The following is a 27,991-nucleotide window of genomic DNA, read 5'->3' as shown; positions in this document are numbered from 1 at the left end:
GAATAAACAAAATATTTTTTAAAAAGTAAATATTTTATTAAAGTACTTACTACCTTACTATGAAATCTTACATTTATCTTATGACATAGTAAAAAAACAAAAACCCCACAGTTGAACCTTCTGGCTCACCCATTGCTCTAACTCGTGCATCACATCCTCCCAATCCTGGGGCATTTGTTATGACTCAGGTTTGACAGCGTGTGACAGACCCAAAATAACAGCATCTTAAACAAGAAAGCTTACTTTTCCCTCCTGTAACGGTCCATTTCTGGCAACTCCACCAAAGGATCCCGGGCCCCTTCCCTATTGTTGCTCCATCCTCCCAACTCCAGCCCCATGGAATGTTCCCTGTCTCATACCAAGATGGCGCACCATCAAATTCCACATTCAATACAGAAGGTTGGATGGCACCCCTTCTCGTAGGAGCACAACCCCAAAACTGCACATATCACTTCTCACTTCCTATTGTCCAAACTTGGTCCTGTGGCCACGCCTAGTGGCAAAGGAGGCTGGGAACTGTAGTCTTCCTTTGGGGGCTATCTGGGAGTAAGGGAGGAGATATACGGAGGGACACCTAGTGGTGTCTGCCACAGCTGGGATGGCCAAGTCTTTGTCTTCATTTTGTGGCTGGAGACACCAAGCTTGGAGGGCAGATGTCACCAGAAAGGGATGGATAAATCAATGCGGGGGGAGAGGGGGGCATCCTCTGTACCGTAGCCCAAGACCAGGGCTTTTACCAGCTGAGAAAAGCTAACATCTTGGCTGGGTGGCTCAGCGGTTGCGCCTGCCTCCGGCCTAGGGCTTGATCCTGGGTTCCTGGGATCGAGTCCCGCATCGGGCTTTTTGCAGGGAGCCTGCTTCTCCCTCTGCCTATGTCTCTGCCTCTCTCTGTGTGTTCTCATAAATAAATAAAATCTTCAGAAAGCTAGTATCTCATCTCTGGTGCAGGGAAAGGCAGACAAATGAAGGTGGGGAAATAGATTTGACAAACAAGGGCCATGAAGGTGCCTCTCTCATGGTTGTCACTTCGTGTCTGCGTGTGGGGTTGTGGACGGCATGAGAATTTTCTGAATTTACTGAAGCACCAGTCCTGGGCTCCGCAGACACACGGCCCCCGGATTCTCTGCTTACAGGAGCTGGGCAGGACTTCTGTTCTTTCAAGCAGATAAATACACCCTAAGAGATTTAACCTTCACATGGCTTCTGTGCGTCTTCCGAGATTTTCACATATTTAACTTGTTGACTCTTTTCCACAGCCCTAGGAGCTAAGTGCTATTATGTTCCCCATTTTACAGATGGAGCCACTGAGGCACAGGGAGAGCCATGGAGAGCCATGCCAGAGCCAGGAAGTGGCAAAGCCAGGATTCAAATCCAGGCAGGGATTTGGCTCCAGGGTCTGTGCTTTTAACTGGTCAGTTTTAGGGTTTTCCGGTCTGCCCATGAGCTGCACCTGCTAATCGCTGCCGGGAACAGAGTCCAGACTCCGGAGAGGTGCAGAGCTTCACTTTGGAAGTCCCGGGGCCGTGTCCGACCTCCCTCCAGCCACCACCACGGCGGCCACTGTGCTGGGGCAGATCCTGTTCCATCCTGTTCATTGGAGCCAAACCCCGTGCTGAGCCCAACCCTGAGGTCTCCCCTTCTCCCCTCCACCCGCCCACCATTCCCTCCCCGGGAGGAGGACAGACCCGCCCAGGCAGCAGGGGAGTTTGAAGTGTTTGAAGAAGGTGATCTGACATGGAGAGTGGGTGGTGCTGGGATGGGGGGGGTGTTGGAGGGATACAAACATGTCCGTGTTCTTTCCCCTCTGTGCCCAGAAAGGTGATGGCTTGAAGGATGAGGCCAGGCTGCAGGAAATTGTGAGCATTATCAATGAGGAGATCGGGAGAAGGAGCAGGAGCCGGCAACCTGGAGGGGAGGCCAGGGAGGTGAGGTTGAGGGGGTGCAGAGGGGCAGGGGACAGGGCACCGTCCTGGCGTCACAGCAGAAGACTGGGGGGCGGGGGAGGGGCCTCCTTGTTCAACCTTCTTCCATCTACAATACACACATAATGGGTAGAGGTGCAACAATGAAACTGTGTGAGCCCCAAAGCCCCAGATGGGGGGCCCCAAAGCCAACACTTCTTTTCATGGCAGAAAAGAAATACAGGGGGCGCCTGGGTGGCTCAGGGGTTGGGCATCTGCCTTTGGCTCAGGTCGTGATCCCGGAGTCCTGGGATCGAGTCCCGCATCCGGCTCTGCTCTGCAGGCAGCCTGCTTCTCCCTCTGCCTCTGCCTCTCTCTCCCTCTCTCTCTTTTCTCTGTCACTCATGAATAGATCGATAAAATCTTTAAAAAATAAAAAAAGAAATCCAGAAAGACTGGGTCTCTGATGGCATCGCTGGACAGCCAGCCAGCTCCAGCCCCTCCTACCAGTTCATAAGGAAAACAATTGATTTGTCCTATTAGGTGAGCCACTGGTGGTCTGGCTTGCTGTCACTTGCAGAGAGGAGCACCCCAACTGAAACCTACTTATTCTGTGCCAGGCCTTGGGAATTCCACGATCAAATAGTGGTGTGATGCCCATTTTACAGAGGAGGAAAGTGAGGCTCCCAGAGGTGGTGTCCCTTATTGGAGGTCACAGCAATTAGGCAGCAAAGGTCTGACTCCCACACCTTGCAATGACCTCTTGGCACGTGCCCAGTGACCCCACGGCACCAGGTGCAGAGTGGGGGGCCCATCCCTGTCCCATAAATCCACAAATGGCCCTCCACCCTCCCCGTCCTGGTCGCCGAGACACCTCCCAACATTGGGGATCGAGAATGCGGGCTCCAGGGTGTAAAGAAGTTTGGTACGTCGAGGGTTTGACACCTGCCACAACCCCCATTTCTGTCCCACCCCCTCAAAGAATACCGCTAAGACTGGAAATTTTCCAAATGTATCCCAAGCCAGGGATGGGAAATGGAGAAGCTGCCAAGGGAGAAACGGACCTGCGAGCACAAGGAGTTGAGGCCAGATGACGGGGTGCAAACCTGGGGAGCAACAGGGCAAGGCTTCTCTTCACAGCTGCCCCTGCTCCCCGCCACCACCACCCAGTCCAGGCCGCTGGCGATGCTGGGAGCCCAGGAGCAGGCGACGGCCACACACCTGGGGGGACGGGGTGCCAACACTAGACGCGGGCAGCCCAGGATGCAGGGAGGCAGACTGTATGTATTTCCCTGTACCCCTCCCCGACCCGCCCCAGCCCCAGCCCCCATCAGAGAAGGACCTGACTTGGCAACATTTCAGCCCTTCTCGGCATCCCGCTGAGGCTCCTGAAATGGAGAAAGAGAAATTTTTCTGAGATACAATAAATAGTGGTTATTTAAAGTAATGATATCATCAAAAACAGCCTTTATGTTGGGGTTTCCTATGCGTCAGGCACCGTCCTAACGCTCCCCCCTTGAGTCTCCTTGCCATTTCTCAACACACCAGACAGTCCTACCACAGGCCCTTTGTACTTGCTGCTCCCTCTGCCTGGAATACTTTGCACCAGATATGCACAGTCCCACCCCTTACTTCTTTCAAGTGTTTAAAAGATTTTTTTTTCTGTTATTGAGTGAGAGACACAGCATGAGTGGGGGAAGGGAGCAGAGGGAGAAGCAGACTCCCTGCTGAGGGGGGAGCCCATATGGGGCTGGATCCCAGGACCCCAGTATCACAACCTGAGCCGAAGGCAGACGCTCAACCCGCTGAGCCACCCAGGCACCCCCCTCAAGTGTTTAAATACCCTCTTCCCCAAAAGGTCTTCCCTGACCACCCAATCTCGGATTGCAAAGAACTCCCAGCACCCGCCCGCTCCTTTCTTGCTTTCGTCTCGTCTCACTCCTTATTTTTATCTTCTGTCTGCCTGGCGTCTTGTTGGTTGTCCGTCCCCACCACTAGACTACCAGCTTCACTAGGGCCGAGGTCCTATCGTCCCCACCACCTGGAGCACACACAGTAGGTTCTCAGCAAGTGTTTGTCGGGTAGAATGAAATCCAAGGAGGTAAAGGCTCCCGTAGTTTCTGCTTTACAGAGGAGGTCCCCGAGGCAGAGAGAGGTGACAGCCTTAAGTCACACAGCCAATAAATAGCAGAGCTGGGACTGAAGCCACACAGCACTGACTTAGCCATTATCCACCCTTCGGATTTGCAACGTCCATCAGGTGCACTATGTTCCCTTGGGCCTCAGTGATTGGTTCAGGGATGAACATGTGACCTAATCCAGGCCAATAGGAACGAAGTTTTTTATGATTTTTTTTTTCTTTCTTTCTTTGTTTTCCAATGGGAACTTTCTTCAGGATTTATGCCACCAGGAGGAGGAGCCAGTCTGAGAATAAAGTTGGCCCGGGGGGGGGGGGGGGGGGGGGGGGGGGGGGGGGGACAAAACACAGAGTAAGGGAGGATCAGATTCCCAATGACTATGTTTTGGTGCCTGGATCAAGTTATGCCTGAAGCTGCATGAAGCCTCTAGATTTTTATTCTCATGAGCCGATTTTTTTCTCTTAAGCCAATTTGAACTGGTTTCTCTGCTTCAGTAAAACAGTCACGACTTATTCCAATAACAACAGTCGTCACTTACTGAAGAAGGGTTTTGACAGGTCTTTAATTCACAACATCTAATATCATTTGCTTCGCCTTGTATGGCTGGTGGATCCAGGGTTTGAACCTAAGTCGCTGTGCCCCTGGAAGCTGCATGCACAACCACTATAGTATTGTGCTTATTGGCAGATGTGAGACACAGGCCTCTCCTCTGCCTGCCCTGCCCCCACCCCAGCATGGCTGCTTGAACAAAGACCTAGTCAGAGCCTGGCACATAATAGGGGTCCAAACCCTGTTTGTAATTTTTAAAAAAGTGGGGGGGGGGGGCAGCCCCGGTGACTTAGCAGTTTAGAGCTGCCTTCAGCCCAGGGCCTGATCCTGGAGTCCTGGGATCGAGTCCCACGTCGGGCTCCCTGCATGGAGCCTGCTTCTCCCTCTGCCTGTGTCTCTGCCTCCCTCTCTCTGTGAGTCTCATGAATAAATAAAATCTTAAAAAAAAAAAAAAAAAAAAACCTAACATACAATGTGGACATTGTCTGGATCCTGATTCTCAAACCACCTCTAAAAAGATATTTTTTTAAATTTCTTTTTTTTTTTTTTTTAAGATTTTTAATTTATTTATTCAGAGAGAGAGAGAGAGGCAGAGACACAGGCAGAGGGAGAAGCAGGTTCCATGCAGGGAGCCCGACGAGGGACTCGATCCTGGGTCTCCAGGATCACACCCCCGGCTGCAAGCCGTGCTAAACTGCTGCGCCATTGGGGCTGCCCTAAAAAGATATTTTTGAGACACTTGAGTAGTATTAGATGCCATTAAAATTTTTTTAATTTGTTTAAATTTTGAGGGGCTGGCTCACTTGATGCAGAATGCAACTCTTGATCTCAGCATTATGAGTGCAGGCCCCATGTTGGGCAGGAAACCTATGTAAAAATAAATAAAATAGGGCAGCCCGGGTGGCTCAGCGGTTTAGCGCTGCCTTGGGCCCAGGGTGTGATCCTGGGGACCCAGGATCGAGTCCCGCGTCGCGCTCCCTGCATGGAACCTGCTTCTCCCTCCCTGTGTCTCTGCCTCTCTCTCTTTGTGTCTCTAATGAATGAATGAATGAATGAATGAATGAATGAATAAATAAATAAATAAATAAATGGCACCTGGGGATATCAGTTGGTTAAGCGTCTACCCTTGGCTCAGGTCATGATTCCAGGGTGCTGGGATCGAGCCCTACACCAGGCTCCCTGCTTGGCAGGAGCCTGCTTCTCCCTCTCCCTCTGCCTGATGTCCCTGATTGTGTTCTCTCTCTCTATCAAATAACTAACTAAAATCTTTTAATTTTAACTAATTAATTGATTTAACTTTAATAAAGAAATTAATTTAATTAAAGTTTCTGTTGGGTGTGAGAATGGCTTTGTACTTCTGTTTTATTTCATTTCTTTATTTATTCATGAGAGACACAGAGAGGGAGAGAGAGGCAGAGACACAGGCAGAGGGAGAAGCAGGCTCCATGGAGGGACCCCGACGCAGGACTCGATCCCATGTCTCCAGGAGCATGTCCCGGCAAAGGCAGTGCTCAACCGCTTAGCCACCGGGGCTGCCCCTGTACTTCTGTTTTAAAAACTCATTCAGGGGATCCCTGGGTGGTGCAGCGGTTTGGCGCCTGCCTTTGGCCCGGGGCGCGATCCTGGAGACCCGGGATCGAATCCCACATCGGGCTCCCGGCACATGGAGCCTGCTTCTCCCTCTGCCTGTGTCTCTGCCTCTCTCTTTCTCTCTGTATGACTATCATAAATAAATAAAATTAAAAAAAAATAAATAAAAACTCATTCATTAGGGATCCCTGGGTGGCTCAGCGGTTGAGCGTCTGCCTTCAGCTTAGGGTGTGATCCTGGGGTCCCAGGATCGAGTCCCACACCGGGCTCCCTGCATGGAGCCTGCTTCTCTCTCTGCCTGTGTCTCTTGTCTCTCGTGAATAAATAAATAAAATATTTTTTAAAAACTTACTAGAGATACATACCGAAGTATTTACAGGTGGAATAACGTGAGGTTGGAATATATCTTCATACTACCATGACACACACACACACACACACACACACACACGCACATGCAAAAAAAAGCAGGGAGGAAAACAGTGGAATGAATGTAGGTTGATAATAGACTGGTTGGTAAAAAAAAAAAATAAAAAAATAAGACCTGGTTGGTGAGTACATGCAACTCATTATACTCATCTCTGAACTAGTGTATATGTCTAAAATTTTCCAACAAATATGTTTAAAAACATTATCACCTCCATTTATGTAAGAAGTCTAGAAAATGAGAAGTCTAGAAATGAGCCTGGGTGGCTCAGTCAGTTAAGTGTCTTGCTCAGCTCAGGTCATGATCTCAGGTCCTGGGGTCAGGGCCCCATGTCTGGCTCCCTGCGCAGTGGGGAGCCTGCTTGTCCCTCTCCCTCTGCTCCTCCCCCTGCTTGTTCTCTCCCTCTCTCTTAAATAAATAAAATGTTTTTTAAAAACATCAAAAAGGGATCCCTGGGTGGCGCAGCGGTTTAGCGCCTGCCTTTGGCCCAGGGCGCGATCCTGGAGACCCGGGATCGAATCCCACGTCGGGCTCCCGGTGCATGGAGCCTGCTTCTCCCTCTGCCTATGTCTCTGCCTCTCTCTTTCTTTCTCTGTGTGACTATCATAAATAAATAAAAATTTAAAAAAAAGATGGAGTTTAAAAAAATAAAAATAAAAATAAAAACATCAAAAAATCCAGAAAATGTAGAGGTATCTGGGGTGCCTGGTGGTTTCACAGGTACATTCATATGTTAAAACTCATCAACATACTATCTCTTACACATCACTTATACCCCAAAAAGGTGAAAACTTTTTATAAAAAATGGATACATAACAGATAAAGTATTAAATGAGTAGTGGCTTGAAAATGTGTATATAGTAAATGGGTTTTTTGTTTGTTTTATTTTAAAAGATTTTATTTATTTATTTATTTGAGAGAGAGAGAGCACACAGAGAGAGGAAGACTCAGACTCCCCACTGAGCAGGGAGCCTGATGGGGGGCTGGATCCCAGGACTCTGGGATCATGACCTGGGCCGAGGAAGACAGATGCTCAACTGACTGAGCCACCCAGGGACCCCTATAGTAAGTGGTTTCTAAAATCCAGTATCTGGGGGGAAAACATCCACTATCTGGGGCCCCTGGCTGGCTCAGTCAGAAGAGCATGTGACCATTGATCCCGGGGTTGTGAGTTGGAGCCCACGTTGGGTGTAGGGATTATGTAAATAAATTTTTAAAAATAAACATTTAAAAATAAAAATCCAGGGCAGCCCGGGTGGCTTAGCAGTTTAGCGCTGCCTTCAGCCCAGGGCCTGATCTTGGAGACCTAGGATCAAGTCCCACATCGGACTCCCTGCATGGCGCCTGCTTCTCCCTCTGCCTCTCTTTCTCTCTCATGAGTAAATAAATAAAAATCTAAAAAAATTTTTTAAATAAAAAATAAATAAAAACCCAAAAGAAATTACTGTGCATATGCTTTAATACCTTAAAACAACATTAGCAACGGAACTTTCTGAGTCCTATATCTGCACTGTGCAATCCAGTAGCCACATGTGGCCAGTGTGACTAATAACTGAGTTTTTACTGTATTTCATTTTAATTAACTGTAAATGCAGAGCTCCGGGCTGTTACTGGATGGTACAGCTTTACAATTAAAAGCTAAAAAAAAAAAAAAAAAAAGGGAAAGAAAGGAAAAAGTCTAGAGCTCTTTTGAAAAAAAAGTTAGCTGACATCCACTGACCCATGTAAATTTATTACATTATGAGGCATCTTGTGGAAGCATCTCAACAAACCCATTTTACAGAAGACACAACTTCAGAAAAGGGTATAGATGACTTGCCCTGATCTGAACTGGGAGGACGGGCTGAGCCAGGACTGGGACTAGGGTGCCCTTGACTCCAAGCCAGTGCCCTGCCTCCAGCCCTCCCCACCGCCCCCTCTGCTCCCCCCACCTCACCTCCCTCACCTCTCCTCCAGCTTGCCATTTGCCTGCTACCTTTTCCTGACCTCCTCCTCGATAACATTCATAATCTTCTGCAGCCTGGCCTCATCCACAAAGCCATCACCTTTCTGGGCACGGAGGGAAAAGAGCACGGACATGTTTGTCTCCCCCATCCACCCAGCCACCCACCCTCACCCTCACCCTCACCCCCACCCCCAGGGATGCCAGCAAGGCCCTCCTTCCCTGTCTGGAACCCTTGCTCAGAATCACCTTCTTTGAATGGACCAGTTTTCCATCCACAAACACTTCAAACTCCCCTGTAGCCTGGGCAGCTCTCTCCTCCTCCTGGGGAGGGAATATTGGAGGTTGGGGGGTGGTGAGAGCTCCCCCCAAGCTCCTGGGTTCTCGGACCCCTGACCATCCCCCTCCTCCAGGCCACGGGCACACTCACAAAGAGTAGACAGTTTGGAAATTGCTGCTCCAGACTTTTTTTCAGTAGAATGTACTGCAGAGAGGAAACGAGATCATGGGGTCACGGGATCCCAGGATCATGGGGTCCCAGGTCTTGGGGAGAGGGGGAAACAGTACCTCCTTCCAGATTCATGTCGTATACTCTCACCCCCACCCCCTCCAAAGTCAAAAACTACTTACCCGAAGGCCATAGCTTCAGAGGCCGCTGGAGGCCGAGGGTAAGAGCAGGGAGGGCAGAGAGAGATGGAGGGAAGACACTGCATCAGGATCTCCTCAAGCCCAGAGGGAGCACATGAGTCCAATCCCATCCCTCCCCTGCTTGGAACCCTCTCGTCGTGCCAGCTCACGCAGGGAAAACACCAGTCCTCTGCATGGTCCATGAGCCCCCACGGGATCTGCCCCATCTCCGCCACTCTCCCCAGGCCCACTGTGCTCCAGCCACAGGGACCTCGGAGCTCCTCCTCCAATACTCCAGGCAGGCCTGCCTCAGGGCCTTTGCACTGCCTGCTCCCGCTGCAGAATGCTCTTTCCCGGGTATCTACATGGCTCCTTCTCGCCCCTCCTTCAAATCTTTGCTCATACATCACCTTCTCAGGGAGGCCTTCCTGACCACCCCAGTTACAATTGTGACCCTCCCCATGCCTTCTGCCATTAGCACTGATCACCTTCTAAGATGCCAGATAGTTACTGGGTGTCATATTTATTGTTCATTCCCGTCCCCTGCACACCAGAATGTGAGTGCCACAAGGACAAAGATTGTCTGTCTTACTCACTGCTATGTCCCTGGTGCCGAGGACAGGGCCTGGCACAAGGTAGGTGCATAATAAATGAATGAATTAGTGAATTCATGAATCCATGGAGTCAGGGATAGAGCTAGGAAGGAGAAGGCAGAGAAAGGGAAGGGGGAGGGAGATGAGGAAACATGGGGAGAAGGAGAAAGAGACACACACAACATGGGGAAAGGAACACTGAGTTGGGGAGAGAGAGCTGGAGAGATGGCCTGGGCAGACAGAAACGGGGGTGGGGGTAGGGGGGTGCGGGAAGAGTGAGGCTGGGAGAAGAGGGGAGAGAAGGGGACATTTTAAGCAGGAGAGAGGCACGGGGATTGCAGGGAAAAACAAGCCTCCCCCCCCCACCCCAGGTCACTGCTGTTACTGTCAGCGCTGGGATCAGCAGTGAGAACACAAGCCACCTTCCCTCGACCTCTGCACTCGGGCTCCCCTCCCCTGGCTACCTCGGCCCCTCCCGCCACCCCAGCTCTTTCTTCACCCAGAGGCTTCCTTCTCACCGCCCGGAGAGGCCCTCCCCAGGGGCCAGCCTGAAATCACCCCGCCCGCGTCCTCCGGGGCGCAGCTCTGCGTCTGCGATGCGCCCCCCAGCGGGGGCTGCGGGGAAGGCGGGCGGCTCCGCTCCGCGCTCGGCGCGGCACAGGATGGCCCAGGGCGGCCGCGCGCTCCAGGATGGAAAAGTGAATGAGGGTGAATGAGCGCAGCTCAGAGCAGGGATGCGAAGCCACAGATCTCTGGCCCCAGAGAAAAGGGCAGGTGGAGCCCCGTTTCCAACCTGGGACCGGCGACTCCCTCGCCTCCCCCTCCTCGAAGCCCCCGCGCCGCGCCCCTCCCCCAGGAGGGCAGGGGCGGACGCGGACGGCCCTCACCAGTAGATCACTCGAACCGCGATCTTGTCCACCGAGCAGCTCTCGCCGACGGGGGCGAAGGTGTTGGTGGGCGTGGGTAAGGCGGTGGCCGCGAAGGGGTCGGTCCCCGGGATGGGCACCCGAACGGATTCCGATGTGGAATCGGTCAACTTGGTGGCCGAGGAGTCTGCCCTCGAGGTGGACCCAAGGGTGGGCCCCAGGAAATCAGTGGCCGGTGGAGTGAGGACAGGAAGGGGCTCTTGGGTGGACCCGAACCCATTTGTGACCGATGGGAGGGGCTTCACGCTCGGCGTGGGCGAAAGATCCTGGTGGGGCGACGCCGTCGTGGGCTCCGAGGCAGGTTCTGGGGGCGGTTCCAGGGGCAGGGCCGAGCTCCCGAAGGATTCCGAGGCAGGGGCCGCGGCCGCGGCCTCGACCTCCCCCGGGGATGAAATTGGGGTTGGGGTCCGGGCCGGAGTCGGGGTCCAGATCTGAGTAGGCGTCCGGGCCGGAATGAGGGCCCGGACCTGGGTCGGCATCTGCAGGGGAGTCGGGGTCCGGATCCGGGTTGGAGTTCGGACGGGAGTCCGGATTGCGAGCGGGGTCGGGGTCTGGACGGGAGTCGGGGTCCGGGCGGAGGTCGGAAGGGGGGCCGGGGGCCGGGCCAGGGTCGGGACGGGAGTCGGGGTCCGGGCGGAGGTCGGAAGGGGGGCCGGGGGCCGGGCCAGGGTCGGGACGGGAGTCGGGGTCCGGGCGGAGGTCGGAAGGGGGGCCGGGGGCCCGGCCAGGGTCGGGACGGGAGTCGGGGTCCGGGCGGAGGTCGGAAGGGGGGCCGGGGGCCGGGCCAGGGTCGGGACGGGAGTCGGGGTCCGGACGGAGGTCGGAAGGGGGGCCGGGGGCCGGGCCAGGGTCGGGACGGGAGTCGGGGTCCGGGCGGAGGTCGGAAGGGGGGCCGGGAGCCGGGCCAGGGTCGGGACGGGAGTCGGGGTCCGGGCGGAGGTCGGAAGGGGGGCCAGAGGCCGGGCCAGGGTCGGGACGGGAGTCGGGGTCCGGGCGGAGGTCGGAAGGGGGGCCGGGGGCCCGGCCAGGGTCGGGCCAGGAGTCAGGGTTCGGAGCGGGGTCGGCATCTGGATGGGATTCGGAGTCTGGACGGGAGTTGGGGTCCGGGCATAGGTCTGAATGGGAGTCGGGGTCCGGGGCTGGGTTGGGACAGGAACTGGGGCTCGGGGTGGGGTCGGCATCTGGACCGGATTCGGGGTCCACGCCGAGGCCGGGGTCTGGACGGGAGTCAGGGTCCGGGCCAAAGTCGGGATGGGAGTCGGGCCTCGAGCCGGGGTGGGCGTCTGGACCGGATTCGGGATTCGGGCCGAGGCTGAGGTCTGGACGGGAGTCGGAGCCCGAGCCAGAGCTGGAATGGGAGTCGGGGTTTGGGCCGGGCTGGTCATCTGGACGGGATTCGGGGTCCTGGCCGGAGCTGGGGTCTGGACGGAAGTCGGAGCCCGGGAGGAGGTCGGAATCAGGACAGGATTCAGGGTCCGGGCCGAGGTCGGAATCTGGGCAGGATGTGGGGTCTGGGCAGGAGTGGAGGAGGCCCGGGCAGGCGTTGGGGTCCGGACAGGGATCGAGGTCCTGACGGGGGTCGAAGCCCGGACCCAGGCCAAGACCCGGGCGGAGGTGCGGGGTGGGGCCCTCGCCTGGTTGTTCATGGGGGGCAGGGGCCCCGGGGTAACGGGGGTTGGGATCCCCGCCCGGTCCTCCTTCCTCCGGCAGGGAGAGCCTCACTCACACCAGGGTTCTAAAATGGAAGGTGACCACAAGGGGGCACTGTGACATCGTGTTCCACCCGGCGCTCAGGTTCCATTGCTCTGGGCCGGGGAGGCGGTGGGAGGGACCTCTAGGTCTCACCCAAAAATTCCCATCCCTAAAACCCCACCTCCGAGGTAAGAAGCAGAGATGTCCCCTCCAGTGTTCTCACTGTCGCTAACATTCACATGTCCAGTATATATTTCTTGAGGGCCTGCCGTGTGCACTGTCCTGTCCTGCGAGATTCTGAGGTCAGAGTCCTCATCGGCAAAGGCCCCGTCCAGTGATTAGTTCCCAGCCCAATGAGGGAAACATACCTATCACCAAACGACGGACAGCGCAGCCTGGGGGCTGGAGGAGGGGAGGCATCCCGCAGAGGGCTCAGAGATGCGGTGAAGGAGGCACAGTAATCTACAGGATCCCAAAAGGTGCTCCAACCAGCCTGGGGCAGAGAGGGCTCTCTAAAGGGGTACCCGGGTTATCTGGAGAGAAAGAAACATAATAGTAAAAAACAACAACAACGACAACAACAAAAAACAGAGTTTACAATTACACACTGTTAAGTGCTACACATATAACCACAGCTAGTAAGCGGCACAGCCAGGATTCAGATGGACACTGTCAGGCTCAAGTCCTGGCACTTGAACCACTTGGCCCCATCGCACTGGGAGCTCCTCCATGGGGACTTGTTCACTGCTGAATCCCCAGCTCCTAGAACAAGGCCTGGCATGTTCACAGGAGGTGCTTCCTAAATATTTGTCTTTTCAAAGTTTACCGTCACACGAAATTGGAAAAATAGTACAGAGAATCCTGTATAATTTCCACCCAGCTTGAAAGCTGATAATAACATCAGATGTAACCGTGGTGCGTTGCCAAAACCACGACTCCGGCATTGCTCCAATACCATTAGGTCAGGTGCAGAACTTATTTTGAAACATGGAAGAGTTTCTTTTTTTTTTTTTTTAAGATTTTATTTATTTGGGGGAGAGGGAGAGCCAGAGCCAGAGAGAGCAGGGGAAGGGGCACAGGGAGAGGGAGAAGTAGACTCCCTGCTCCCTGGGAGCAAGATGTGGGGCTCGCTCGAAGGACCCTGAGATCATGACCTGAGCCAAAGGCAGAGGCTTAACTGCTTAACTGACTGAACCTCCCCGCCCTTGTGTCCCATGGATGTTTTTTTTTTTTTTCGTTTTTTTGTTTTTGTTTTTGTTTTTTAATTTAAATCTAAATTTAGTTTCCATGGAAGGAAACTAAACTAACTTTTTTTTTTTTTTTTAAGATTTTATACTTATTCACGAGAGACAGAGAAAGGCAGAGGGAGAAGCAGGCTCCCTGCAGGAAGCCCGACGACTAGGGACTCGACCCTGGACTTCAGGATCACGCCCTGAGCCAAAGGCAAGGCACTCAACTGCTGAACCACCCAGGTATCCCGAGTCCCAACTCTTGATCTGAGCTTGGGTCATGACCTTCGGGTCCTGGACCAAGCCCCAGGTGAGGGTCCAGGCTCATCAGGGAGTGTCCTTAGGCTTCTCCCTCTGCCCCTCTCCACCACTCACTCACGTGCACTCTCTCCCTCCCTCCCTTTCTCTAAAATAAATAAGTCTAAAAAAAGGAAGAGTTATGACCTACTGTGCTTTGCGAGCCCTGAGCACTTCCTGTGTTAACCCTTGGGCCTGCATCTCAAACACTATAAATAAAGATCATGAGAAGGGACGCCTGGGTGGCTCAGTGGTTGAGCATCTGTCTTTGGCTCAGATTGTGATCCCAGAGTCCAGGGATCGAGTCCCACATGGGACTTCCTGCGAGGAGCCTGCTTCTCTCTCTGCCTATGTCTCTGCCTCTGTGTGTATGTGTGTGTGTGTGTCTCTCTCACAAATAAATAAATCTTAAAACAATCGTGAGACACACCGAATTTCCTGCACGATGCTAAGCAAGTTTCTACCCCTCTTTGGGCTACAGTTTGCCTCTCTGTGAAATGGGCTTTTCTCTGCCAGCGTCATATTGAGAGCTCACACTTACTGAGCATGTTATCTGCCGGCCTCTGATAGAAAATGCTTTGTGCACATTTAAGACATTTCTCCGAGGCTCTGTTCCTTTTCCGGCTCTTTCCCTCTAGTTCAGATTGCACAACCTCTTTTACTCTATCTTCAAGCTTGAGAATTCTTTCTTCTGACTGTTCAAATCTATTACTGAGCCCCTCCAGAGAATTTTGCATTTTAGATATTGTACTTTTCAACTCCAGAATTTCCATCCGATTCTTTTTTAAATAACACCTGCCTGTCCGTTGGTGTTCTCGATTCGGTGCTTGTACTTCCGTTACTCACGGTTGCCTGTCCCTCTCCAAACATGTTTGCTGCGGCTACTGGGTTTTTGGTTTTGGTTTGGTTTGAAAGGCTCCATGCCCAGTGTGAGCCCAACACAGGGCTCGAACCCACCACCCCGAGATCAAGACTTGACCTGAGATCAAGAGTCTGAGCCACCCAGGCATCCCTGAGGAGGCTACTTTAAAGGCTTTGTCTGTTCATCCCAAGGTCTGGTCACTCTCTGGGACAGTTTCTGTTGCCTCCCTCCCCTTCCTCCATTATATGGGTCTTATTTTCCAGTTTCCTCACCTAGCTCATTTTTTTGTTGTCAGCAACTGGACATTTCAGATAGCAAACAAGTGTAGAGCCAGGGTGGGAGGCACAAGGCCTTAGATGTGCCCAGGCATCCTGGGCTGGTGGGTTTGGGCAGGTTCTCTAGGTCTTTCTCTGACCTTGCTTGGCTAGTAGGCTCCACCAATCATCAGCTGTTGCTCTACTGGTCTCATAATAATTTTCAACACGGCGGGGAGACTGATCCAATCAAATTAGGGATCCTTGGAAGGGTTACTTCCCAAGCTCCCCAAATACGTTTAAGATTAGTTCTGACCCAGGGAGGGCTCTTGCCAGCTGCCTCTTTCCCTGGCTCTCTGGCAAAGTAGCCAGAATCTATCAGTCTCCTCCCTCTGGCCTTCCACCACAACCTCTGCTGTTTCCGAGGCAACTTTAGCCTTGAACTTCTCCATATTCTGTCCTGAAGAGAGCCACGGAAAGACATGGAGCTCTCTGCTCCGCAGCCTGCTTCTCCTGCAGACAAAATCTCTGAGCAGGAGGATGGTTGGGGTGGGGAGGATGGTTGACTTTGCTCAGAGGGACCCCACTTTAGGAGGGGAGTCCTAAGTGGGATGAGGCGGCAGCCCCAGATCTCCTAGCTTGCCCTTAAAAAAAAAAGATCTTAATTTTTAAAAAAAATCTTTTAAAAAATACTTCATTTATTCATGAGAGATACAGAGAGAGAGGCAGAGATGCAGGCAGAGGGAGAAGCAGGCTCCACGCAGGGAGCCCAACGCGGGACTCGATCCGGGGTCTCCAGGATCACACCCTGGGCGCAAGGCAGGCACTAAACGCTGAGCCACCCAAGATGCTCCCCCCGCCCCCCCCCCCCCGCAAAAAAAAAATCTTATTTAGGGATGCCTGGGTGGCTCAGCAGTTGAGCATCTACCTTAGGCTCAGGACGTGATCCTGGGATCGAGTCCCACATTGCGCTCCCCGTGAGGAGGCTGCTTCTCCCTCTATGTCTCTGCCTGTGTCTCTCATGAATAAATAAAATCTTAAAAAAGATCTTATTTATTTGAAAGAGAAAAGAGCATAAGCAGTGGGGAGGGGCAAAGGAAGAGGGAGAAACAGACTCCTCACTGAGCAGGGAGCCAGACTCAGGGACCCTGGGATCATGCCCTGAACTAAAGGCAGAAGTTTAAATGACTGAACCACCCAGGTGCCCCCTGGCTTGCTTTCTTGATGTGAAACTACTGCCCTGGGAGTCACAGAGGGGCAACCAGGGCCCCAGTATTTTCAGCCATACCATGACCAAAATACAGCCCCACAAGTATGGGCTGGGCTGAAGATGGGCGCTCCCACCTCGTGGCTGTGCTCCCCCAGAACTCAGCCTCAGCAACATGTAGTTGGGGGCAGGATGAGAAAGGCTGACACCCTGCCCTACCCCTTCCCAGGCTAGTCCTCCAACTGGGAGTTGGGAGCTGGGGGCAGAGAGGGAGCCCAGTCAGGAATGGGAGGGGGTTTGCGGAGCTGCGCGCGGGGGGCGGGGCGGGGGGGGGGGCGTGGTGATGGTGGGAGCACTGGGGAGGGAAGAAGAGTCTTGATTCACCCATCACTGATTCTCCCTGTGTTCACCAAATTTTTAGATTTTAAGATTTTATTTATTTATTCATGAGAGACACAGAAAGAGAGAGAGGCAGAGACACAGGCAGAGGGAGAAGCAGGCTCCATGCAGGGAGCCCGACGTGGGACTCAATCCCAGGACTCCAGGATCACACCCTGGGCCTAAGGCAGGTGCCAAACTGCTGAGCCACCAGGCATCCCGATTTTCTTGAATAAATGTTTATTAATTTGCTATGTGCCCTCCGGATCATTCCCAGAAGCTTCAAATGGTTGGTTTGTCATTTTGTTTTTTTAACTTCCACCAGTGTGCCAGCAGGCAGGTCCGCCGAGCTCCTTCCATGCCAGAAGTGGGAACTCCATATAGTCCATTTTTAAAACACAAATGGTAGCACCCTATTGGTTCTTCTGTACCTTCTACTTTTCCCCCTTGGACAAAATCTATCAAAGATAATTTCATATTAGCATATCTACAGCATTTTTAAGGGTTGTGAAATATCCTGCTTATAAATGCCCCAAATTAAAATAACCAGTCCCTTCTTATCAGACATTTAGATTGTTTATTGCCTTTGGCTGTTACAAATCACTGCTTTGTGCACAGAGAGCTTTGTGCTCAAGTCAAAGTTTACACATAAAGTCCTAGACCTGAGACCATTAGATCTAAAGGAATGTGAAGGGCAGCCCGGGTGGCTCAGCGGTTTTAGCGCCGCCTTAGGCCCAGGGTGTGATCCTGGAGTCCCGGGATCGAGTCCCACGTCGGGCTCCCTGCATGGAGCCTGCTTCTCCCTCTGCCTGTGTCTCTGCCTCTGTTTGTGTGTGTCTCTCATGAATGAGTAAATAAAATCTTTAAAAAAAAAAAAAAAAAGGAATGTGAATTTTTTTCTCACGTTAGAAGTTATATTAAATTACTTTTTTGATGTTTTATTTTGTGATACCTTATAAACATCAGGGTGTTGCAGGCAGCCAACATAGCTGCATTTTGGGGTTGTTGTTTTTTTTCTTAAAGATTTTATTCATTCATGAGAGACACACACAGACACAGAGAGAGAGAGAGGCAGAGACATAGGCAGAGGGAGAAGCAGGCTCCTCAAGGGGTGTCCAATGTGGGACTTGATCCCAGGACTCCAAGATCACACCGAAGGCAGATGCTCAACCCCTGAGCCACCCAGGCGTCCCTGCATTTTGGTTTATAGAAACAGGGAAGCGCAACACGGATCCACAAAAATCCTACAAGTTGGGGATCCCTGGGTGGCTTGGCAGTTTAGCTCCTGCCTTTGGCCTAGGGCATGGTCCTGGAGTCCTGGGATCGACTCCCGCATCCGGCTCCCTCTGCCTGTGTCTCTGCCTCTCTCTGTGTGTCTCTCTCATGAATAAATAAAATCTAAAAAAAAAAAAAAATTCCTACAAGCTCTTTAGCACAAAGGCATCATGCAGGATGACTGCGCCCCAAACCCCACACTGTCTTTGCAGTAGTTACTTCCAACTCTCCGAGCCTAATTTTCTCTTCTGTAAAATGAAACTTTTTTTTTTTTTCTAAGATTTTATTCGGGGATACCTGGGTGGCTCAGTGGTTTAGCGCCTGCCTTTGGCCCAGGGTGTAATCCTGGAGTCCCGGGATCAAGTCCCACATGGGCCTCCCAGCATGGAGCCCGCTTCTCCCTCCTCCTGTGTCTCCTTCCTCCTGTGTCTCTCTCCGCCTCTCTAAATAAATAAATAAAATAAATCTTAAAAAATAAATAAAAGATTTTATTCATTTATTCATTCAAGACACAGAGAGGCAGAGATATAGGCAGAGAGAGAAGCAGGCTCTCTTCTCCCTCCCTCCCTGAAGGGAGGCCAATGGGGGACTCATCCCTGGACTCCCAGCCCTGAGCCAAAGGCAGCAGCTCAACCACTGAGCCACCCAGGCATCCCAAAATGGATTCTTTCCACTCTGACTGTTCTGTTGTGTTAAAAAAAAAAGAAAGTATAGGCTTGGGGAGCCTGGCTGGCTCAGTTGGTGGAACATGCAACATTTGATCTTGGGGCTGTGATTTCGAGCCCCACACTGGATGTAGAAATTACTTAAAAAAAATAATATCTTAAAAAAAAAAAAAAAAGGGACAGGGATCCCTGGGTGGCTCAGCAGTTTGGCGCCTGCCTTTGGCCCAGGGCGCGATCCTGGAGTCCCGGGATTGAGTCCCGAGTCGGGCTCCCCGCATGGAGCCTGCTTCTTCCTCCTCCTGTATCTCTGCCTCTCTCTCTCTATCATGGATAACAAACAAACAAACAAATAAATAAAATGGGACCCCTGGGTGGCTCAGTGATTAGGTGTCTGTCCTCCCCTCGAGGCGCGATCCCAGAGTTCTGGTATGAGTCCCACACTGGGCTCCCTGTGGGGAGCCTGCTTCTCCCTCTGCCTGTGTCTCTGCCTCTCTCTGTGTTTCTCATGTATAAATAAAATAGTAAAAAAAAAAGAAACAAAAAACCCAGGCACAAAATGGCATCACTTAGGCTATGTCACCAAACTGGGACTTAATACTTAATTGCAGTTTCAAGTTCACTCAAAAATATGTCTCAACAGGCCGGTCAGGAATTCTCTGGTCAGCACCAATGATGGAATCTATCACATGGACCCCTTCCATCCCCCCCCAAAATGAGGTAACTCCCCAATAAGACTCCAGCCCTTCCTGAAGGTGACCTTCCCTGGAACAACCCTTCCTTTTCTTTTGCTCATTTTCTCATCCCACCCTCCTTCCTATAAAAACCTTCTATTTTATACAACTCCTCCCAGCTCCCCTCTACTCACCAGACAGGGTGCTGCCCAATTATGAATCACTTAATGAAGCCAATTAACTCTTCAAATTTATTGAGTTTTTGTTCTTGTAACAGTTGGTTTGCCGGCCCAATGCAATACCCAATGCAATACTCATATCTATTAACAAACCTAGAATTTGGGTAGAGGGAGGGACACTGCTTTACCCATCCATGTGCCCCACTTGATTTGGATAGGCTGACTGGCCTTACTTCCCACCACGCACTGGACAACCAAGCCTGGCCAATCATAATAAACCTTTCTGCCTGGTCCCTAATCCTCCTGGTCCCTCAAGGCCATGTGACAAGCCAGAGCCAAAGGAAGCCTCATTTAAATCAACCAAGTTATTCCCAGACACAACTGGGGAAGAGGTACTGAAGGTACCTGAATGCAGCCCTGCTGAAGCCACCCCTACCACAAGATCTTTCATTTTTGTGAACTATTAAATCCTCCTACTTAAGCCACTCTGAGGTGTTTCTGCTCCCTCCAGCAAAGTCCTAGTCTTCTCAGGACACAGTATCTCCCCGCTCCGTCCCAACACTAAGTCCAAAGCACTCAGCCCAAGGAGTCAAAGCTGATACAAAATATGAACCTTTATAGATGTCTCTGGAGAGATGGAGAGAGGAAAAAAATAGGATTTAAATAACCATTATGTACAACGCCCCAAGGGAAAATTCTCCCGGCCACCCCTCCAGCTCCAAGGTGTCTGAGGCAGAGACTGGGCACCACCAGGTAAACAGAAAAATATCCAGGTTCTATCTCCAGGCGCTGATGGAGAAGGGGCAGGTCAGGCCTAGAAGTGAAATAAGTAGGAGGCATTAGAAAGGGCTGCCCCCGGGCCTCCTCTCCCGCCCCCCAGTGAGTGGGAAACAGCGGAGCTCGGGCTGCGGGCTGCGGGCTGCGGCTCTCCCCACCGAGACCTCTAGAAGCCCTTAGGGTCTTCCAAAGAGAAGAGGGAAGTAGCTCCAAAGGACAGCAAGAGGGCTGCAAGACAAGCCTCAAGGACGTCCCAGACTCCACCCTCCTCATTCGTGCAGACCGGAGGAAAGGGGGGCTGCGGGAAGCGCAGGGGCTGCCTCCGCCCAGCGCCCCCAGAGTGTGCGGGGAAGGCAGAGGGGGTAGCTACCTCCCGGGCGTAGACGGAAGGGGCGGGTATGACGTAAATGGCACGCGAGCCTCCATCTTCAGGGTGACTCCAACCCTCGGGCTGGCTGCGGGAGGAAAAGCCTCAGGCCCAGGCCCTTCGTCTTCTCACGTCTGGGTTTGCCCCACCCGCCACGGAGAGGACCCGAAGCCAACTGGGGAGCTGCGGGAAGACGCACTCGGAAGAGGCCGGGAGCAGAGAGAAGGAGGGGACCGCGCGGGAAGGCCTAACGAGGTCGGGGCTGACCAGGCAGCGGGAGACGCGCGGCCGCTCACCTCGGCCCCGCGGCCGCGCCGTCCTGCGCTCTGCGGTTGTTGAGGGCGTCGGGCGGCGCGTGCGCCGACGGCTCCGGGGTCCCCGCCAGCAGGCGGGGCCCAGCGTCCCGGCCCGGGCCGCGGCGCCGCAGGTGGACCAGCAGGAGCGCAGCGCCGGCCAGCCCCGCGGCCACCAGCAGTCCCAAAGCCGGGGGCAGAAGGAAGCGCCGCGGGTCCCCCGGCCGCAGGCCCGGCATCGCCGCGGGCAGCGCCCCCGCGCCGGCGTCCGCGCCGTCGGGGTGAACCGGGAACTCGCAGCGCGCGCCCATGTAGCCGGGCGCGCAGGCGCAGACGAGGCCGGAGAAGTGGGCGTAGCAGCGGCCGCCGTGGGCGCAGGGGCGCGCGGCGCACGGGTCGGCGCGCTCGCGGCAGTCGCGGCCGCCGAAGCCCAGCGCGCAGGAGCAGCGGCGCGCGCCGCCGCCCTCCAGGCACGTGCCGCCGTTGGCGCAGGCGCGGCCGGCGCAGTCGTCCAGGTCGTGCTCGCAGCGCGGCCCCGCGAAGCCGGCGCGGCAGCGGCAGCGCAGGGCGCGGCCCAGGTCCAGGCAGAGCCCGCCTGCGGGGAAGGGGCGTCAGCGGCGTCGGGGACCCTCGGCTCTGCCCGCCGGCCGCGGGGTCCCCGCCGCCGCCTCCAGGGCCAGCCCCTGGGAGTGGCCGGAGCGCAGGCCCGTCCCGTCTTGGATGGAGGCCGCGCTCCGATCTCCCTTTATCTCCCGCCGCCGGCCTTCTCACGTAGCGTCCCCGAACACGTCTGCAGCGCCGGCCCTGCCCGTGCCTTGTGCCCCTCACTCCTTTCCTCCCCTTCTTTTCACCGTGTCTCTTCCCCAGCTCAGCCTTCAGGTCTCTGCTCGGATGCCCCCTCCTCCAGGAAGCCTTCCCGACTCTCCATCCCAGCCCCGCGCTCCCGCGTCCTAACCCTGACGGCTCTGGGTTTCAAGGACAAGCGTGGCTTCTCCTCTGGGCTGGTACCCCCTGAGGGCGCGGCCAGAGCTGCCCGGGTCACTGCCGTGTCCCTAGTACCACTCAGCCCAGAGTGCACGCCCCGTGTCTTGGAGAGAATTATTATTATTATTATTATTATTATTATTATTATTATTATTATAAGAATGCACTGAGCTGGGGCCCCCGGGTGGCTCAGTCAGCTAAGTGTCAGCCTCTGGCTCAGGTCATGATCTCCGGGTCCTGGGATCTCTACACCCAACATGGGGCTTGAACTTACAGCCCTGAGATCAAGAATCACATGCTCTCCCGACTGAGCAGCCACGTGTCCCTGACTCAAGTATTTTTGAGATCGGGACACCACCTTGCCCAGAACAAACAGACTGGGCAGAGAGAGTCCCTTTCGCAGGCCACGGCCAGACAAAGCACAGCCAGATTCCCACCCAGGACCGTGTGAGCCACTGACCATGCAGGGACCCCCGCCCCGCCCCGCCCCCTCACCGTTCCGGCATGGCTTCAGGCTGCACCGGTCCACTCTCTTCTCACAGTTGGAGCCTTGGAATCCGGGCGGGCAGTGGCAGACGTAGGCAGAGTCAGGGTCTGCGCCTCCCACACACAGGCCACCATTGAAGCAAGGTCCATCCGCACATGTCACCCCGCTCACCTCACACCGCAATCCATAGAACCCGCGGGGACAGGCGCATTCGAAGGATCCTGGGGTCTCCTGGGTGGCAGCAAGGGGACTTCAGCACAGGGTCTCCTGGGAGCAAAATCCCATCCCCCCTCCTACCTTGACCATGGAGGGCTGCTCCTGGTCCCGACCTACCTCCCAGTCTTCAGGGGCCTCACCTGGGAAGTCCTCCTGAAATCACTCGGCGTTTCTGGATCTGCCCATCCAACCCCGCAGAGGGGAAGCTCTGGGGGCCCCGAGAGATCCCATTCCCTCCTCTACACTTTTGCCCACAGATGCTACCAGGCAGGTCTCCCCGATTTTGTCCGCAGAGCCACCTCCTACCTCCAGGTCCTAGCCCTAAGCCCACCTCCTCCACGAAGCCTTCTCTGGATCTCCCTTTCTCAGGCCTTCCCCCTAACCTGAACCCTGTTTCTCGCTGTCCCTTAGCGGCAGTGTCCGGGAGCCCACACTGGGCTCCACTTTATCCCAGTACACACCAGACTCATTCCCACCGCCACACTTTTGCTGACCCCAGGCCACTCACCTGGTCCACCTGCTCCACTGCCCCTCGGCCAAATTGGACTTCAGAAGCCCCAGCCCTGGGCCCGTCTCCAGGAAGCCTTCTCTGATGCCCCCTCATCCTAAATTCCCACCCCCTCCCTTCCTTGCACCCTGAGTTGTCCTCAGGGTGCCCCCTCATTCCAGGGGCAGGGGGTGGGGGACAGTTGGTAACCACACCCATATGCCCACCCCTTTAGGTGCCACCCACTGCATCGGCTCTTCCCAATCCCATTCCCTAATCCCACTTCAAGGCCCCAGATGAAGACTGGACACCTCCAGGCAGCCCTCCCCTGACAGCTGCCCCCAGCCCTCTCCAGGTTGTGATCTCAGGGAGCCCCAGACAGGGGGCCACCCGGAACTCCCTCAGGATGAGGTAGGAGGGGGTGATACTGACACTACAGCTGCCCCCGTTGGCACACGGGTTCCCGTCACAGGGCCCGGGCCTGGGTACAAGGCATCCGGTGGTGGCAGAGGACAGGCCCCTGGGAGTGTGGCAGCTGCTGGAGACTGGGATGGTGCAGAGGGGCCCAGTCCAGCCCGCCAGGCATCGACATTCATTGGGCTGCTCACAGAAGCCGTGGTCTGGACTGCAGCCCGCTCGACATGCCGCTATGGGGGAAGGAGAGGCAGAGGGAAGAGTAATAGTGACGAGGGCAGCTCAGGAGGAAAGGAATCAGAGAAGTTTCTGAGCACTTTCTGTGCATTGCTTTGTTTCATCCTTGTGACAACACCCACCCCCGGGCTAGATGGTATTGTGACCCCCCAGTTTCCACACAGGGAAACTGAGGCCTAGAGAGGCAGATGGGAAGTGGCAGATGGAGGATGTGAACCCAGGCCACTGAGCTCCAGAGTCTGTGCTCTTGGAAGGAGAATGGAGTGGGGTCCCCAGGGTCTGAGCTTGGTGAGAGCAGAATGAGAGAAGGTGATGAGGGTTTGGGGAGGGGCCCCTGGCCTTTCGAGCGAAATGGGAAGGTGTTGGCTTAGGGCAGGTTTGGGAGCATCTGGATAAGCCTGGGAGTCCTAGGGGCTTCCGTGGGATTCAGAAGTTTGGGGGGCGGTCTGAGGATCCAAGCTTTGGAAACCAATGATATCTGGCCTGCAAGTTGCAGAGAAGGAGGATAAAGATCCCTTGGCGGGGATAGGGGGTGGGGGGTGCGGGAAACTGCAGTTTCCAAAGCTCCTGGGTGGGGGGTGAGAAGGGCCCCAGCATGAGAAGAGTTTAAAGGGTCCTAGCATCTGGAAAGGGCTGTGGTCCCCCGTTAGAGGAGGAACCCGGGGTGGGTCCCAGCATGGGAAATGGGTGTGGGGTTCCTAGAAAAGTGCCCTAGAAAGAGGGAAGGGGGCTGGAGTGCCCAGGCAGGGCTGGAGAGAAGTCTGGGCGCCTCAGTTTCCCCGAGGGGGCGGTAGCTGGACCGTGGGAGGGGGGTGAGGACGGCGCAGGGGTGAAGGGGGCTGGAGCGGGGCCTGGGGGGACCTGGCCAGCAGGCAGCAGCTTTAGCTTCCCGGAGGGGGCGTCTGCGGACGCGGGCAGAGCACCCTGAGTCGGGGTACCCGGCTGCCTGCAGAGGTAAGCGGGCGGTGAGAGGCGGCCAAGGAAGGGCGGCAGGTGGGGGGCGCTGGGACGCAGCACTCACGCGTGGCCTCGCACTCGTCCTCGAGCGGCGAGCAGGGGCGCAGTCCCGGACCGCACCGCGAGGGGGCGCTGCGGGGGCGGCAGAGGCGCGCGCACGCGGCCCCGACGGCGGGCGGCTCGCAGCGCGCGCGGTACGAGAAGCGCAGCTCCCAGGCGCCTGCGCGCTGCACATCCCGGGCCCACGGGCCCCCGGCCGCCAGGCGGCGCCGTCCGGCCACGCGCGCCAGCAGGCTCCAGGCGGGCCCTGCGGGGACAAGGGAGCGGCGCTGGGGCGGCGGACTCGGGCGGTGCCCACGCAGCTTGCACTCTGCCCTCTCCCTGCCCCTCTCAGCGAGGCCCCGACAGCGCCCTGAGGATGGCGGCCACCCCTTGGCAAGGCCGCGACCTCCCATAACGATGTCGCCGTCCCACTGGGACCCTCTGGCCCCCTATGGCCATCGCGATAACAGTCCTCCCCCAGAAGCCGAAATACCCCCCACCTGCCCCAGAATCTTTTATATTAAAGTAGTAACGAGCCCCCTAAGACCCTGTGACATCCGAGATCTCTATGGCCAAGGGGCAACTCCAGTCCCTTGAAGGGAGGTCGTAACACACGCCCAAACCGTGCCTCGGATCTTCCTATATCAAAACGGTGACAGAGACCCCAATTACCAGACCACAAATTACCCTTCTTGTCTGAAGCCTCCGGATACCGAGAGTGGCACTTTGTCCCCAGCAAAGCTGTCACACCCCGACACTGTGCCACAGGAGCTTTCTGTGCCTCAATGGTCACAGACCTGGCTGTGAGCTGTACATGACACTCAAATCCCCTCAAATTAAGAATAAAACCACCCCATCTCCCTCCCTGAAACCTTTGCTCAATATTGTCTCTGGGGAACCTGCGAACATCCCACAGGGCTCCTGGGACCTCTACGTGGACGTCATGACAGCTTTGAAAAGAAAACAGAAGTAACGGACATTGTACCCCAGCTTATCGAACTCAGATGGTGACAGTGCTGACCTGTGAGGTGCTATATCCTGCTCTGGTGGCTTCGATTCCAAGATAGGAAGAGTGTCCTTTGCCTGGTATCAGGCCAGAGACTCCTACGTCCGGCACAAGGACACTTCTACACCGACATGCCTAGAGTCCTGGGGCTACCAACACCCAGCACCCCACTCCGGGAGCTGTGAGGACATCACAGATGGGCAATCCCGTGAATGCTCCACCCCACAGATGGCCACGTGTCACTGTCGTGGACCTTACATCGGGCCCCAACTCCCTGGAGCCCCCACACTCCTCACTTCAGTCTGATGACTGAAGACACTCACCTCCAATCTGTTCTAACTCCTCTCTCCAGGTTTCGATGATAAGAGAGAAGGTGCCCTGGTTGGGTGAAGGAAGGAGAAGAAAGAAAGGAAGACAGTGGTCAGGATGGGTGCTTGATGAAGGCCAGACTTTAGGGGTGGTCATCATTCCAGGGACCAGGCAGACAAGGGACAATTCCCAGAGGGGCTGGCTCGGGGAAGGAAGGACAGTGTGGGCTTCCTCTATTGAGCGCTTCCTGTGGGTAAACATTAAATTGGAGATACCTGGTTAAATCCCTCAAAGGGTTAAATCCCTTTGTAAGGTACCAGGATGATCCCATTTTACAGATGGGGAAACTGAGGCTGGGACAGGGAAAGCCACCTTGCCCAAAGGACAGGGGTCTAGAATTCAAGCAAAGTTCTGTTCACCTGTCTGCTTCTGGGGTTGGGAGATGGGAGGTAGGAATTTGGAAGTAGAAGTCATGAATATGGGCCCCAACTGGAAGATGTGAGAAGGGATAAGGTGAGAGGAGATTGGGGTCCCAAAGACAAGCTGTGGCAAGGTCCCTAAGTGCAGAGAGATCTAAAGATAAAGATAAGGGTTCCAGTGTTTCGGGACCCCCAGGGAACAGAGGAAGGGTTCTAAGAATTTGGGATTTACAGAGGGTGAGTTTGAGGTTCTGGGAACCTGGGGTCCCAAGCATGCAGGGTGGGGGTCAGAACATTTGGGATCCCCAAAGTGGAAGCTGGAGTCAGAAATTTGGGGTGCCCTGTGGGTAGGATTTACAGGTCTAAGAATGTACGATTCTAGATGATAGTTACTGGTTTGGGAATTTGGGGTCCCTGGGTGGGGGCAAAGTTGGGGCCATAGAAGTTGGAGGGTAGAAGGCCGGAGAGGTTGGGTAAGGCCCCCGGCACGGGGTTCTCACCGGCCAGGCTTCCCGGAAGGGCACGCGCATGAAGCCGTCGGGCAGCGGCAGGTCGGGCGCCGGGGCTCCGGGCTGCTGGGTGTAGACCGGTCCGCGCGCGCTCAGGGCCGCGCCCAGGGCGCACGGAGCCTCGGCGGCCTCCTCGGAGACCCCTGGCTTCAGGCAGACCCGAAAGAAGAGGCGGCAGGGGCCCTGCGCGCTGCAGGGGGACCGCGGCGCCCCCGGGCCTGGTCCCGGCCCGAAAGAGTGGATCTGCAGCTCGAAGACGCCTGCCGGCCGGGCCTGGGGCCGCAAAGGGGCACAGGATGAGGAGGCGCGAGGCCCAGGCGTCCGTCCGCCCCAAGACCCCTGGGTCGCACCCCTTCCCTTCCTCCCTTTCCACTCCTGCTCTGACCTGGGGAAGGAACATAAGCGCCAGGATCACCGTCCGGGACAGGAGCTGGGGCATCTGCGGGCTGACCATGGCCTTTCGGGGGGTGCTGGAGCCGCAGCTGCTGGCTCCCCGGCCTTATATCGGAGGGGACGGCTCCGCCCCCTCGGGCAGCCGCCGGGCTCCGGGAGACCCTAGGGGAGGAGGTCGCAGGGGAAGGCGAGCGTGCTGGAGCCCCCGTGAGATTGTGATGTGGGCACAGGCAATGCCGTGCGTGGTGATCTCGTGTGGCTCTGGCACGACTGTGTGTGGCTGAGGATGGGGTGCGGCCAGGGGGCCGGCGTGCGAGGTTATATATGATTTTAAGCTCCGCGCCTGTGTGTGGGGTGAGCCGGCGCGCCTGCTGAGGCTGCGCCTGTGATCGTGTGTGCCTACACCGGTATGCGGTTAAGACGATTTGTGAGGTTGTAGGTCATTGTGTGTGTGTGTGGGGGGGGGTACGCGTGTGCACCTGCATGGGAGGATGGAGGCGTCCGTGACTTCAGGATTGTGTCACTTTGGGGGTCCTGGATGCTTCTCTGTGCGTGGGTGAGGAAGCCTGAGATCCTGGACCCCTGAGTGGAGTCATAGGAATCTCTAACTTGGTGGTCCGTGCAGGTACGTGTGTGTGTGTCGGGGTCTGTGTCAGCTGCGAATAACCGAGCGTGCGCGTGTGAAGATCAGG

General features: G+C 55.2%; 1 protein-coding gene across 14 annotated transcripts; it reads right to left on the bottom strand.

Annotated features, from left to right (window-relative positions):
• Window positions 1–12: 12 nt before the first annotated feature.
• DLL3 (delta like canonical Notch ligand 3) lies at window positions 13–27,984 on the bottom strand. Of its 14 annotated transcripts, none has more exons than XR_012000402.1 (11): window positions 19,880–20,212; window positions 12,754–12,918; window positions 10,655–12,672; window positions 9,178–9,202; window positions 8,978–9,031; window positions 8,797–8,871; window positions 8,581–8,654; window positions 3,244–3,289; window positions 2,966–3,007; window positions 1,686–1,905; window positions 13–1,587 (listed from the first exon to the last, which is right to left on the bottom strand). XR_012000402.1 is itself a non-coding variant. In XM_072752366.1 (11 exons), the coding sequence occupies exons 3-11, from the start codon at window positions 12,337–12,339 to the stop codon at window positions 1,419–1,421; spliced, it is 2,385 nt and encodes a 794-aa protein (XP_072608467.1). In that variant the 5' UTR covers window positions 12,340–12,672; window positions 12,754–12,918; window positions 19,880–20,212; the 3' UTR covers window positions 13–1,418. The 14 variants fall into 14 exon arrangements, 8 of the variants coding, with proteins under 8 accessions (XP_072608467.1, XP_072608478.1, XP_072608472.1 ...); XM_072752366.1 differs by having other exon boundaries at window positions 3,249–3,289; XM_072752377.1 differs by having other exon boundaries at window positions 1,785–1,905; window positions 3,249–3,289.
• Window positions 27,985–27,991: the final 7 nt, after the last annotated feature.

This window comes from Vulpes vulpes, chromosome 1 (assembly GCF_048418805.1).
Source record: "Vulpes vulpes isolate BD-2025 chromosome 1, VulVul3, whole genome shotgun sequence".
In the NCBI taxonomy this organism is placed as follows: domain Eukaryota; kingdom Metazoa; phylum Chordata; class Mammalia; order Carnivora; family Canidae; genus Vulpes; species Vulpes vulpes.
Note: the sequence above shows the minus strand (reverse complement) of the source record. Positions and strands in the feature narration are given on the sequence as shown.